We start from the raw sequence: 13,280 nt of genomic DNA, 5'->3' as shown, positions 1-13,280 counted from the left end.
AATTATAATATTAGTACATAATATCACATTATCTGATATATATTATAACAGCGCTATATTATGTTGGTTATCTTAATAATTAAACATTATTTTGATTATTATGTGTTTGCTATTACACAGATTCTGATTAACTTACTTCCATATTCAATATTATGGAGCCGATTATCATAGTTACTAATAACGTCCACATACTCAATGAAATAGTCTGTGAAATAAACAATATATAATAAATAATTTATTAGTTGATAAAATAATTAACATACAATTATTTTAAAACAAAATCGCCAAAAATGTAGTAAATTCTCTTCGACCTCAGTTCAATTCTACTTTATACTTAGTTTATATGTTAAATTTACGAATATATCAAATTATTTCATTCAAAATACATTTATTTTAAGCAAACGTGCAAACGATAAGTTATAGCTGTAATAAAGTATATTATATGGAAAAAATATTAACTATTTAAATATAGTTAAACAGATAATTAGTATAATTATTACTTAACGGATTTAGTGTCTATAAAAATATTAAATTTATAGTTAGCAATACTAAATTAATGATGGATTATTAAGGGAGGATATGCTGACTGGAATTGAAATCATAACTTATACTAATGATCTAACACTAGTAGCCACTGCAAAGAACATAGAAAAAATTGAAGAACTATTAAAGGAAACTGCGGATAATGTATAGAGTTGGCTTGAAAAGACTGGCCTACTGGTAACTACAGAAAAATCAGAACTTATAATCTTTAAAAACAACAGGATACGAAACTTCACCATGGTTGGTTATAGTAGGGAGAAACTAAGATAGAGCCAAAGAAATGTTAGAAATATCTCGGTATATAAATCACGCTAATAGCAGCAGACAAAGTGTCGACTTCTACAAAACTAGGTAAGATATCGGAACTTCAAAATCATAGATAAGAAAGCTACTGTCAACTGTTGTTATGTCACAAATGTTAAATGGTGAGCAGGCATGAGTGGATAGAATGAGACGCTAAAGTTGGCAACAGCTTGAAAAAAAAAAATCAGCAAATTATGATGATAATATCAATATTAGCCTATATAACACAGTATTAACAAAAGCTCTATATGACTATATATCTTATCGGCATTGCCTCCCATTGAACTACAAGCGTGTGAAAGAATGCAAATTAAATAGAATATAAGGAAGGACGAAATATGAAAGAAACTAAAGAAACATCCAAAAGAGAGCTACAATCTAAATGGAAAAATAGATGGCTGTCAGGAGAAAAGGGACAATGAACAAAATGACTAATCCACGAGATTAAAATCTGGATAATCCGAAGACATGACTATAATTTAACAGATTATGGATGTCTTCAGCGTACGTGTACAATTATAAAAAATTGCAATTGTTGGAATGCTGTTTCTGTGAGGAAAATGCGATGATGCACTGCATTCCTTATTTGTTTGTGATGGATTTGAAAACTAAGGTAAACAACAAACACATATAGTATCAACCAGGAAAAATTTAATAGGAATCATGATACGTGAACCAGATACATGGAAGAAAGTGATGAACTATATAACGGAGATAATACGAAAAAGAAGCTGAAAGAAAAACGAAGATAAGCACAATTAGTTAATTAAAAAGTATATTGAAGGCTGAAAGACAAAGTAGAAGTAGAGTATTCTAAGCCTTGAAATTATTAATAACTGTAATATCACAAAAAGTGGCACTTTCTTTGTGAAACAAAAATAAATGAGGGTGAGAGAGGAGAGGACAAAACGAGGGAACTCAGTATATTACCTCCAGCTAAAAAAGGTACATTGGTAATAAGAACTCCGTAGCTCTTTAAAAAAAAAAAAATTATTAATATGGACATGCCTATATTTAAGTTATTACCATTAAGAACTACAAAAGTTGTTGGCTCAAGAATTCCAATACGTAAATTGTAAATATCTTCAATTCGTAGAAAACCTAATTTAGCATTAATTTTGAGTCTTGAAATAACTCAAATTTGTTTAATCTTTAAAAAAAAAAATCACAAAATACATTTTGAGTGTGCTTATTAGTTTATACTCTTCATAGTAAGATAATTTTGTCTTAAAAATTCTTTTAGGCAACATCTAAATAAATAGTAATACTAAATAGTTCGTGTATTAAAGTCGGCGGACTTACTTCAAGGATTTAATATTTTAAAATATATTTTGGCAGTATGATGTTATAATGTAGTTAATTACACTGATATATTTAGTAATAGGTACCTTGCATTTTCTTTTGTTGATCACCACAGCAATCAGGACCAAATTGAGAGCAATGATTATCATTTGAACAGTCAGTAAACTCGTTCGAATCATGGTATCTGATTTTTGAATCTTCATTTTATTTAAATAATAGAGACTGAAAAATAAAAAAATGTTAAGCAATTGACTCTATAATAAACATAACATAAAAAGTATTATCACAAAATGTATTTAATCAAACATGAGTTCTCTTTTTATAAATAATAATATTATGCTTTCCTTATCAAACTATTCATCATACAAATCTTAGGTCTTACTAGACTCGGTGTTTTATAGTATCATAATAATAGAAATATTTAAGTGTTAAGAAACTTTTTTTGATTATGTATTTTTAATTTTTAGTTTTTATATTCTAGTGTTTAAGGAATACCTATTCACCGAGGTAAATAAATATTATAAATAAAACATAATATAATAAATATGGTAAATTATATTTTAAACTGTTAGATTAAATATTTGATGTTAATGATAATACGAAATGTACAGGTGTACTGTACTTTAGTCGACTCTAAGTGCAATTTATCGATCGTAGATACTCAATTATAATTGTATACCAATGTAAATTACGATTAATATGTGACATTTTTTTAAACCATCTTAAAGACATTTAAATTAAAATCGACAGTTGGCTAAATTTAAAAAGGAAGAGTTCTAATGTTGATGATGAAAAGACACCTTGTATGAAAAAAAAAAGTAACTTTGTAAGTACCTATGATAGTATTTATTCATCAATGGGTTTCACGTGCAACCAATTTGAAGAAGAACAAATTCTTAATGTGTGATATGTTTTGAGGCATTATTAAATGAGGCTTTAAGACTACCAAGTCTTAAAAGGCATCTTTAAACTTAGCATAGATAAAAGACATTTCACGAAATCTATGATTTTTTTAAAAATAAAGAACAGTAAGAATTAAGAAAAAATATAAAATGTTTCGAAAATAAATTAAAACTAATTCTACAAATTAAAACGCCGTAAAAACATTAGCAGTTTCTTTATTTAATAAGAAAATCAGGGGAATCTTTAGCTTCTTTTGTCATCCCACTCTGTCGCCCGTAAATTTATCGCGATCCTCGCAAAACTAATAGCGTACTAATGTTCATATTGCCTGTACAAATATGTATAAATAGAGCACAAAATATTCGTACAAAAAATTTTTATATTTCTTTAGTGGGGGACTGGTGTAACGTCACGCTTCCCCCCGCACCCCTCCAAGGGTTTTTGATATAATTTATGCCTTTAGTCATACAAATATGCAAACATAACGTAGGTACTTACTGATAAAATTTCCATGTTTTGAAAATTTGGGATGGGGGGCTGAAGTGACGTACGTGGATTAATCGTGTTTTTAGAAACTTTTTTATTTATCAAACTTTCTACCTAGGATCAATTTTATTATCACATTATATATATTAGGTATATATATATTGATAGTTTCATAATTTGCGATTTTAACTAAATTGATCAATACTAAATATTTATTGACATTAATATAATTTTACAAGAAAAAATGAGTGAAAAGGCAGTAAAAACAGAAAATATAAAAATGGATTTGAAAAAATTAAATAAAATAACAAGAAATTATTGATGGAAAATTGAAAAACATGCATGATATTAGTAAGTTGTTTTCTTCCTAAATAAACCAAGAAAGTACTTTAAATATAAATTATTAATAATAAGTCCTATTAAAAAAAAAAAAAAAATTAGTAAAGATATTAATAATAATATTATTATATAGATAAGTAGTAATCTACAGTCAAAAAATAATTTCATTCACTCAAACGAACTATTATTTTTTAGGTCAAAATTATTACCTTCGCCCAAACGACCACCGCCCGTTCACAGGTAAACAATTAAATAATAATTATTTATAATTATTATAACTTGAGATAGGATTTATACTCTCAAAAAATCCGTAAAATATGGTGTTTTTTTTGTCGTTAAAAATATCAGGTACCTATATTATGATGAATTATATATTTAAAAATGCAAAATATTTTTTCAATATTTAAAAAAAAGTTTTCAGCATATTTGTAGGTAAGTATGTAATAATAATGCGAATGGAAAGACAATAATAATATGTAAGCAATAACATATCGCACTTAAATTTCAACACACACCGTGACGGACGACTAAATAGTCGAAATAGCTAACGAAATAGGTAATCAATGTACTATCGCCACCGATAAGAAATATCTGGTAATTAAAATTTATTAGAACCCAGAAGGATATAAAAATAATTCGTATAGTGAATATTATATTTATTGTCCAATGTTATCAAAATGCCGATTTACGTGAAATATGTTCATTACGTCGATGTTACGAAAATAAAATCTTCAAAGATAAAAATATTCTCAAATACTCGTATTTTCTAACGAGTTGAATACTCTTCAAGCCTTAACATATGCTTTTTTATGCAAAATAATTTTTTTTGTTTGAATTCTATGTTTCATGGATTGTAATATCTTATTTTCATCTAACTACATACATTAGAAATCATAGGCGAATCTACAGGTGTACCTGGTGTGCCAGGGCACACCCTGCGACTCGTATAAACCTATGTAGAGCCCATAATACTCATTTCAGTAACAACGGTATGGAGTCTAAATATTAAACAATTTATATTTTAATTTTAATACATTTTTATGGGTACAAATATTGTCAATAAATGTTATCGTGATAAGCATAGTTGATAAGAGATCGGCAATATTATCAAGAAAAGAGAAAACATGCCTGTTTATTTATAACACGGCTATAGTCGTAATTTATAGCCATAATCATAGTTATTTGATGTAATTTAATTTTACCAGTTATTATCATTTTTATAGTTATTGACAAAATGAAAAATACTTTATTTCGTATTAAGTATTATTGTATTAACATTTAACACAGAAGTATAAAGTATTAATATCATATCGCCTAAGAATTCAAGTGGTCACTCAAAAAGAGTGTTAAAACAAAAAAAAGATGCAGAACTGAAAAAAATGAAAGGTTCATTAAACAAGTTTTTGAAAAAAATTGATTCAAGTAAGTACCTACATACTTCATACTAATAAATAATATAAATATCTTAGTATTTAATTATGATAAATTGCATTAATTAATATCATTGTTCTTATTTAGTTTTATTTGATACCTACCTAACTATTAATTATTGATGAAAAAATATAATATAGTTTACATCTACTCTATATTGACTTACTGTTCTCTATACTTTATAATTATTAAACATATTTAAAAAATATTTTTTTTTAAGAAATTTGATTTTTGTTCAATTGTATATATATTATTTAGGTAGTATTTGGTAAACTGGGTGAATAACTATTATAGCTGTATTATTTAAAAATGACAAATGCAATGAGTTGTGTACCTACCTAGTTATTATTTTTTTTTTATACTACGATCATAACAATATAATTATACAAATATTTTAATATTTATGCTACTTATTAGTTTAACTAGCATATTAAAATCATATATTTTTGCTATAGTTATTTATAGTTTTTTTTATTAAAAATGATGATATTTGCACTGTGAATGCTAACGATAAGTTTGAAATTAAATTAAATTAAATTCAGGTACAATAAAGTATATAATTATTACTATTTAATACTGTAATAAAATTGTATATTTAATTCAGAATTTATTCTACTTATTAATTTATCGAGTTAAAATTCATATGTTTTTAGTTGTGATAGTTGATGATGATAAATGTAATTTCAAATGGGAAACATATTTTAAACGTGTGATAACTGAGAGGTATTTTGAACTACAGAGGGCCTTTTTGAGGTAAAGGCACACCCTGCTATGAATTCCTAGATTCGCCTACGTTAGAAATAAATGTATAATATCATAAAAATCTGACCTCTAATTAATAATTATATCATATGTGTAATATACAACGTAGCATGAAAGTATTATTACCAATGTTCAAATACTTGTTCGCAAATTCAATATCATCCATCGAGGAAGAAAAATTTTTAATTCAAGAATATTAAAAATAAAATTATTTATGTAACATTTTTATGAAAAATAAAGTGTAATCCTATCTCTAATTATAATTTATGTTGTGAAAAGTTGAAAAATTTTATTTCTATTTTTAACAAAATGTTCTGTTTGGATATATAGTAGACGCCGCTTATAAGACTCACGGATATAAGGTTCAGTCGCTTATTAGACTCAAAATCGTCTGGAACGGTCTGGACGTATCCAAATACATTAAAGAAAAATCGGTTTTAAGACTCAACACTTCGGTTATAAGACTCAAATTTCGTAAAATAAATAGTAGAAAATAAACTTTTTTGGTTATAATTTAGAAATAAATTGGTTTTGAAAAATGAAATAATATTCGTGTTGATTATTTCTAGTTTCTGTTGGTACCTTATAACGTATAATAATTTTTATCGCAGATAAAAGTTCACATTTATCGCAACGATAATTGTAACGATTATAATTTTAGTTTTTTTTATCGGGATTATTAAACTTATTCAATAATAAAGTATGTAATATGTAATATGTGTTAATGTATTAAAATCAAAGCAAAATATGTAGTAAAATAAAATTTATAAATACGTAATAATTTTTTTTTTCCACTTTGCCTATAAGATTCATTCGGTTATAAGACTCATTTTGTGCTGGTCCCAAAGTGAGCTTATAAGCGGCGTCTACTGTATTTGTATTTGTGAAATAACAATTTATTGTTTGTATGAAAGTAGTAATAGTGTAAATACCTGAAAGGATTAAAATCCTAAAAAATCTGATCTAAATTTATTAACATTTTCTTTTTTAACAATTTGGTGTTTTTTCAATTTTTTTTAGTTTTAATAGATGATTAGGTAAATAATTTACAAATCTGTAAAAAAAAAATGGCATAAAATTGTTCGTTGTAGGAAATAGTTACATACGTCATGTGATAAACAATAATTACTATCAATTTTCTTTAATTTATCTTTTTTTATTTAAATTAATTTCAATACTTAATAAACACCTATGGTTTTAATCAGAATAAAAAGGTTTTTAGTTTAGTAACTATTAAACTTCTCCACTTGTTACATTGATAACAATAAAGAATAAAAGAGAAACAGTTTTGACAAGTGAATTTGGGTAAGTAACAACTAACAAAATATTTTATTAAAGACTTTTATGCATTTTTTATACAATCAGTTAATTAATGTCGTTAGCTATTGTGGTATGTGGAGATAAATATTAAAATACTTACACAATTTTTTTTTTAAGTTAGAGTGTGTCTTTAATAATCATTATTTTAATGTTCTTTGTTCATCATACAGTAGCCAATTGTTACACAATAAGAGAAAAACAATGAATAATTATCATGAAATGTATATAATTTGATGTAATTGCATTTAAATATTGACTGTACTGCAAATTCGAGAAAGAATTAAGACGTAATTTTAAAGATTTTATATTTTTGCATAATAGTTTGGTAATCCAAAAGTAATATACTAATATGTACAAATACAATGTACATGAAAATTATTATACAACGTGCGGTGGCATGGCGGAGCATTGCGATTACAACGAAGAATGGTTAAAGTAATATAATATAATATACATATTGTACTGATATGATACCTAGAGATATAAATCTATAAGCAAGTAGATTTTCTCGAATACGCCGAGTACGTATCTTATCGTTGTAATATTGTCTGTCCGCATATCAGATCAGCATTTAGACTTCAGTCGGGGTTTTGTCGCGTGACGATAATTATTATTAGTCTACCCCGACCGTCAACCAGTGATGAGTGTTAAAACTACACTAAAGGCTCTTACACACTAGGCGAATAGTTCGCGTCCGGATGCAATTTTAAATCGCCTCGAATGTTCGCCCAAAATTAAACATGTACGATCGATCGTGGACAATGGCAGATTACAACATAATATTTACCATTTAAAATACCATATAACACCAACAATAAAACCAGACTTCAACTGATAGCGGAAGTTCGCTATCTAGTTGTGTGTAGAACTCTGTACAATTTTTTTGTGACATACACTTCGAGCACCCTCATTATATCGTTTACACTAAATTTTGTGTCATACATATTGTTTATAACTCGCCGACCATTTTTAATCTCTTATTTAATCTCATGAGAACGAAGTGCTGAAATCGCGGCCGCCTCCATTCATCGCCATCTTTACCAGAGAAGTCGATTTCTGTTTGAGTATCTAATCATGAGCTACCTTCACAGCACTAAGGTAAATAAGCGAACGCAATCGCGCCATTAACATAAATGACTTAAGTACACCCGAGTACTGTGGCCTGCCGCAGTTTATGATCTTAATGTGTTAGGTACAACGATGGTCCATTGTGCAATGTATATTTATTTATTTTTTTTTTTTTGATCGTATTGTGGTTTTGTTAACACGGTTTCGCAAAATAAACTGTGGGGCAATATTGCTATAACGCATTTTTTTAACGAAATCGGCCATTTTTTCGGCAAGTTCTAAACAAAAATCATGTTTTTTTGTTCCTCCAATTTTTAAATTTTTTTCTCGTGTCAAAAAAATAAAAATAGGTTCTTCATAAAATGTGTGTTTTGCACTTTTTTAATCGCTGTTTGTATTTTGTATAATGTATTTATATTGGATTAGGTATTTAAGTCTATTTTTTAAATTGTTATAACTCATTAAAAAAGAAAAGATGTCGGGCGGCGGATTGGTTTACGTTCGATTATCGGTTATCGTCTTTACCACCGCTGCCGTTTATAAAGTGAATCATAATCGAGTATTTATCATGCTAGTGAAGCTAATTATCACCATAATCCAAATGTCGACCCCAGTGTTTTTAAACAAATTCTTGACATATTTTCTATACTCTGTTCTAAGCAATAATACACAAGGCGGCGGACGAAAACTGGTCAAAACTCGTGTGACGTTCATGTCTCCGCATCACCAATAAATTAAAAAAAATAAAATATGTCTTCAAAATAAATTTAAATAATTATATTTTATATTATTTTTATATTTTTAGAAGATTTAAACCGATGTACCAAAAATTATGGTCTTTACACCAACATTGTCTGAGTTTCAAAATTTTAGTGGTTATGTGGAATTCATGAAGTCTCAAGGAGCTCATAAAGCTGGTATTGCTAAAGTATGTTATCTTAAAATTAATATATGATATAAGATTTATTAGTTTTTCAAATTTTCTAAATTATATTTATTACAATTTTTGTATAGGTTATTTCACCGCAAGAATGGATTCCTAGAAAATCTAATTATTACGACCATGATATAATGAATATGATTATTCCTGCACCAATCTGTCAAGTAATCAATTTGAATACTTTATATGTTTTAAATTTGAACTATTTTAATTTTGAGGTACTTTTTCTTATAACTTAACTAGCTCCATGGCCAGCTGTTAATAATTTTATTATTTTAACTACCTAGACTCATTTGTCATGTATGTTCATGTACAGAAGAAATGTCTTATGACTTTCCTGATAAATATCTTAAAAAAATTCACTGTTGTAGTCGTATTTTTTCTTTTTTAAATCGTAGTTGTATAAATTTTAATATTTTTTGATAGGTATCTCGAATGTAATTATTCCAATTTACTACTATATAACTATCATAATTCGTAGCCAATTTTTTTTCTAAAAATGTAATAAACATTATCTCTATAATCCATTCACGATCGCGCCCGGCTTACTTTTTTTCATTCAAAAAACGTAACACAATTGCGCCCAACTAATGGGGGTTACCCATTTGCGCCAAAAAAAAAAAATTATTTGTTTTGGGTACAGCCCATTTGCACTAAAATAAAAACGGTATATTTTTCCGACAGTCCATTTGCGCCAAATTTACCAGCGTAAATATTTTACATTAACGAATTGGTTATTTAAAAACGTATAATTGACTATGATATGATTATCGATAACTTATAATTTTCAAAAAAATTTAAAATTATTAACTTTTTATTACTTACTCATTGTTTAAAATAATTTGTATTATTATTTATTGATTTTTTTTTTTTTTTTAAGTTCGTACTATTGACTATTATTTAAGTAAAATTGTATTGAGTATTATTTGAGGAAAAATATATATTACTTACACCAGGTAAATTTGGCGCAAATGGGCTGTTGGTAAAAACATACCTTTTTTATTTTGGCGCAAAAAGGCTGTACTCAAAACGAATAAATTTTTTTGGTGCAAATGGGTGATGCCCCAACCAATTAGCACGATTGAGCTCGTTTTAAATTTTTACCTGCACAAAACGTATCACCATTGAATTCCAATATTTATTTGTATCCTTTATATATATTATATATATACTGGTGTTTCCGAATTGCACAAACATACCATTATTTAGGATGAATAAAACTTATTAATTTTTAGTGCATATTTTTGTTATTAGTTTATATTTTTATACATTCTTATTCAAATATAAAATTGTTAAATTTCATCAAAATAAAGTAGATTAAAAAAATTGTAAATACAGTAAAACCTGTATATAACGGACAGTCACGGGACCAAAATAATTGTCCGTTATAGACAGGTGTCCGTTGTAGACAGGTTTCAATGTTTTAAAAATTACAATTTTTACGTACATTTGTATTGTTTTATATTTTATAATATGTATTAAATAGGTATAATCTTTATTAATATGTATTACACACATATATTATGAATTTAATTTTAATTATTTATTATATGTATAATTATGTATGTATTTGTATAAATTTATTAATTATTTCTTAAAAAATGATTCTATTGATGTTTGTTTTTTGAACTTCGATTTGGTCATTTCCAACTCGTGATGAATAATTAATTCGCTCACATATGAAAATCCCTTTTCATCGCCTTTATTTAAATAAAATTCTTTCAGACGAATAAGTTGTTCAAGAGCTTCTGAAGAATTTGCAAACGTCTTAATCTCAGAATTTTCTAGTTGGTCATCAGCTTGTTGCTCATCATCGGATTCCACGGGATTTAATTCAGTTCGAATGTCATCTAAAATTATAGCTATATCATCTGAGTTACATTCTGTTGACAAATTACTGTCTATTGTGGCAAAATCGTCGTTTCTAGGCAACGGAAGAAGCTCCATTAATTCAATCAACTCATTCCCATTCACTTCATTTTCGATTTCTGGAGGTTCACTGGACGGAAAATCTGCTTTTTTGAAACAATTTGTGATTGTTAATGAAGAAATTTGTGTCCACGCTTTTTTCACCCATGTAATCGCTTTTAAAACATCAATTTTCTTTGCCAGGTCATGTGCATTTTGAGCGTCCTCCAGATTCGCAATAATGTGTTGTAGTGCGAACTTGCGGTAAAAAACTTTGAAATTTTTTATTATTCCTTGGTCTAAAGGTTGAGAAGTTGATGTTATATTTGGAGGAAAAAAAATAAGTGTTACGTTGTCCAAAGACAGATGTGCGTGTGATGTCGCATTGTCAAGAAACAATAAAATTTTTCTGTTTTGAGTTTTCATTTGCTGATCGAGTCGTTGGAGCCAGTCTGTCATTATATGAGTAGTCATCCATGCTTTACTATTCGCCTTCCATTCTACTGCCAGTTTACTAACATCAATTCCTTTAAAACACCTTGGTTTGACAGATTTTCCAATGACGAGTGGTTTAAGTTTTTCTCCGGACATACTTACACATAGAAGAACAGTTAAACGTTCCTTAGCTATTTTTCCACCAGAGCATGATTCCCCTTTGTAAGAAAACGTTTTGTCTGGTAATGCTCGGTAAAACAGACCAGTTTCATCAGCATTGAATATGTTTTGTGGCTCATACCCTGTCACTATTTCCGAAATTTTCGATTTCCATTCATTAAAAATTGTTAGATTTGTAGAAGCTGATTCTCCGCAAATCGATTTAAAAACTATATTATGCCTTAACTTGAAGCTCTCTAACCAGCCATTGGAAGCTTTGAAATCATCACACTCGATTTCACGGGCAACTTCTAAAGCTTTTGCTTGAATGATTGGTCCAGATACAGGCACATTTTTATTTCTTACACGGTTAAACCACTCTAAAATAATTTTATCAATCAATTCACCTGGCCCGTTCCTCTGGAATCGGCGAGATTTTTCATTTGTGGAATTTTCGTTATATCGACGTAAAATATTTTCTTTATTCTTTAAAACTTCGGCCACTTGCGTTTTACCAATGCCAAATTTGTCAGCAAGTTTACGAATAGACCAACCTCCGTTAGAGTCTTTAAAACGAATAATATCCACCTTTTGTTTTAAATGTAAAGCTTTACGCGGCACGGGAGGTGGCATTGCTAAGAAAAAAATGTACAACTCTGACTGCGAACCGATAGAAACTGAATAAAAACGTTTGATACTCATGGTTATCATTTATACGTATTGCAATTTATATTTGGATATCTTGGACTTTATAAATTCAATAGGTACTCGCAATTAGCGTTATCGTAATCGGTGATAATGTAATTGGTCGTGTTTTCACTGAATGATCTAATTGTGTTCCTTAAAGACGCTGTTTCGATAACGCCGACACGTCCTTTTGTCGATCCGGAAAACGTTTTATCGATATAATATATAGATAACCGCATGTCGTGCATTACCTCAACTGTGTGTGTGTGTGTGTGTGTGTATGTATTTTTGTCCGTTATGAAATTGTTGGATTAAATATTAGTGTCCGTGTCCGTAATAGAAGGAGTCCGTTATAGACAGGTCAAAATACATTAGAATGCCTATCTTTTTTCCGGGACCTGGTCATTTTGTCCGTTAAGAGAGGTGTCCGTTATATACAGGTGTCCGTTAAGTCAGGTTTCACTGTATATAAATTAACGCGTGTAGCAATATATTAAAATATTATAAAAAAATTGATTAAAAAAAAAGACTAATAAATATACAAATAATTTAATTTGAATGGAAAAAGGTAAGCCGAGCACAATAGTGTTACAGTCATCCAATCTTACATAAACTATAATTAAATATGACAAATATTTATTATTAGCATGTATATAAGCATTGAGTAGTAGTTAAGGTAGCGATAAATTGTTTA

At 28.1% G+C, this 13,280-nt stretch overlaps 2 protein-coding genes across 3 annotated transcripts in view; both read right to left on the bottom strand.

The window, feature by feature from the left end:
• Positions 1–13,280, bottom strand: part of LOC112600055 (probable G-protein coupled receptor 158) — a 42,594-nt gene that overhangs the window by 12,029 nt on the left and 17,285 nt on the right. Inside the window, exons 2-3 of one of the 2 annotated variants that reach the window (XM_025347200.1) lie at positions 2,235–2,370; positions 137–205 (exon numbers count right to left, since the gene is read on the bottom strand). In XM_025347200.1, coding sequence (XP_025202985.1) covers positions 137–205; positions 2,235–2,351 — 186 coding nt within the window. In that variant the 5' untranslated portion in view covers positions 2,352–2,370. Of the gene's footprint in view, positions 1–136; positions 206–2,234; positions 2,371–13,280 lie in introns of those variants that run through there. The other variant, XM_025347201.1, reaches the window with a different exon arrangement.
• Positions 10,490–12,532, bottom strand: LOC112600037 (tigger transposable element-derived protein 6-like). The gene is made up of 2 exons (XM_025347171.1): positions 11,075–12,532; positions 10,490–10,501 (listed from the first exon to the last, which is right to left on the bottom strand). The coding sequence occupies exons 1-2, from the start codon at positions 12,530–12,532 to the stop codon at positions 10,490–10,492; spliced, it is 1,470 nt and encodes a 489-aa protein (XP_025202956.1).

This window comes from Melanaphis sacchari, unplaced genomic scaffold (assembly GCF_002803265.2).
Source record: "Melanaphis sacchari strain LSU unplaced genomic scaffold, SCAv2.0 Contig59_pilon_pilon, whole genome shotgun sequence".
Classification (NCBI taxonomy): Eukaryota; Metazoa; Arthropoda; class Insecta; order Hemiptera; family Aphididae; genus Melanaphis; species Melanaphis sacchari.
The sequence above is the reverse complement of the archived record's forward strand: the minus strand, read 5'-3'. Positions and strand labels throughout refer to the sequence as shown.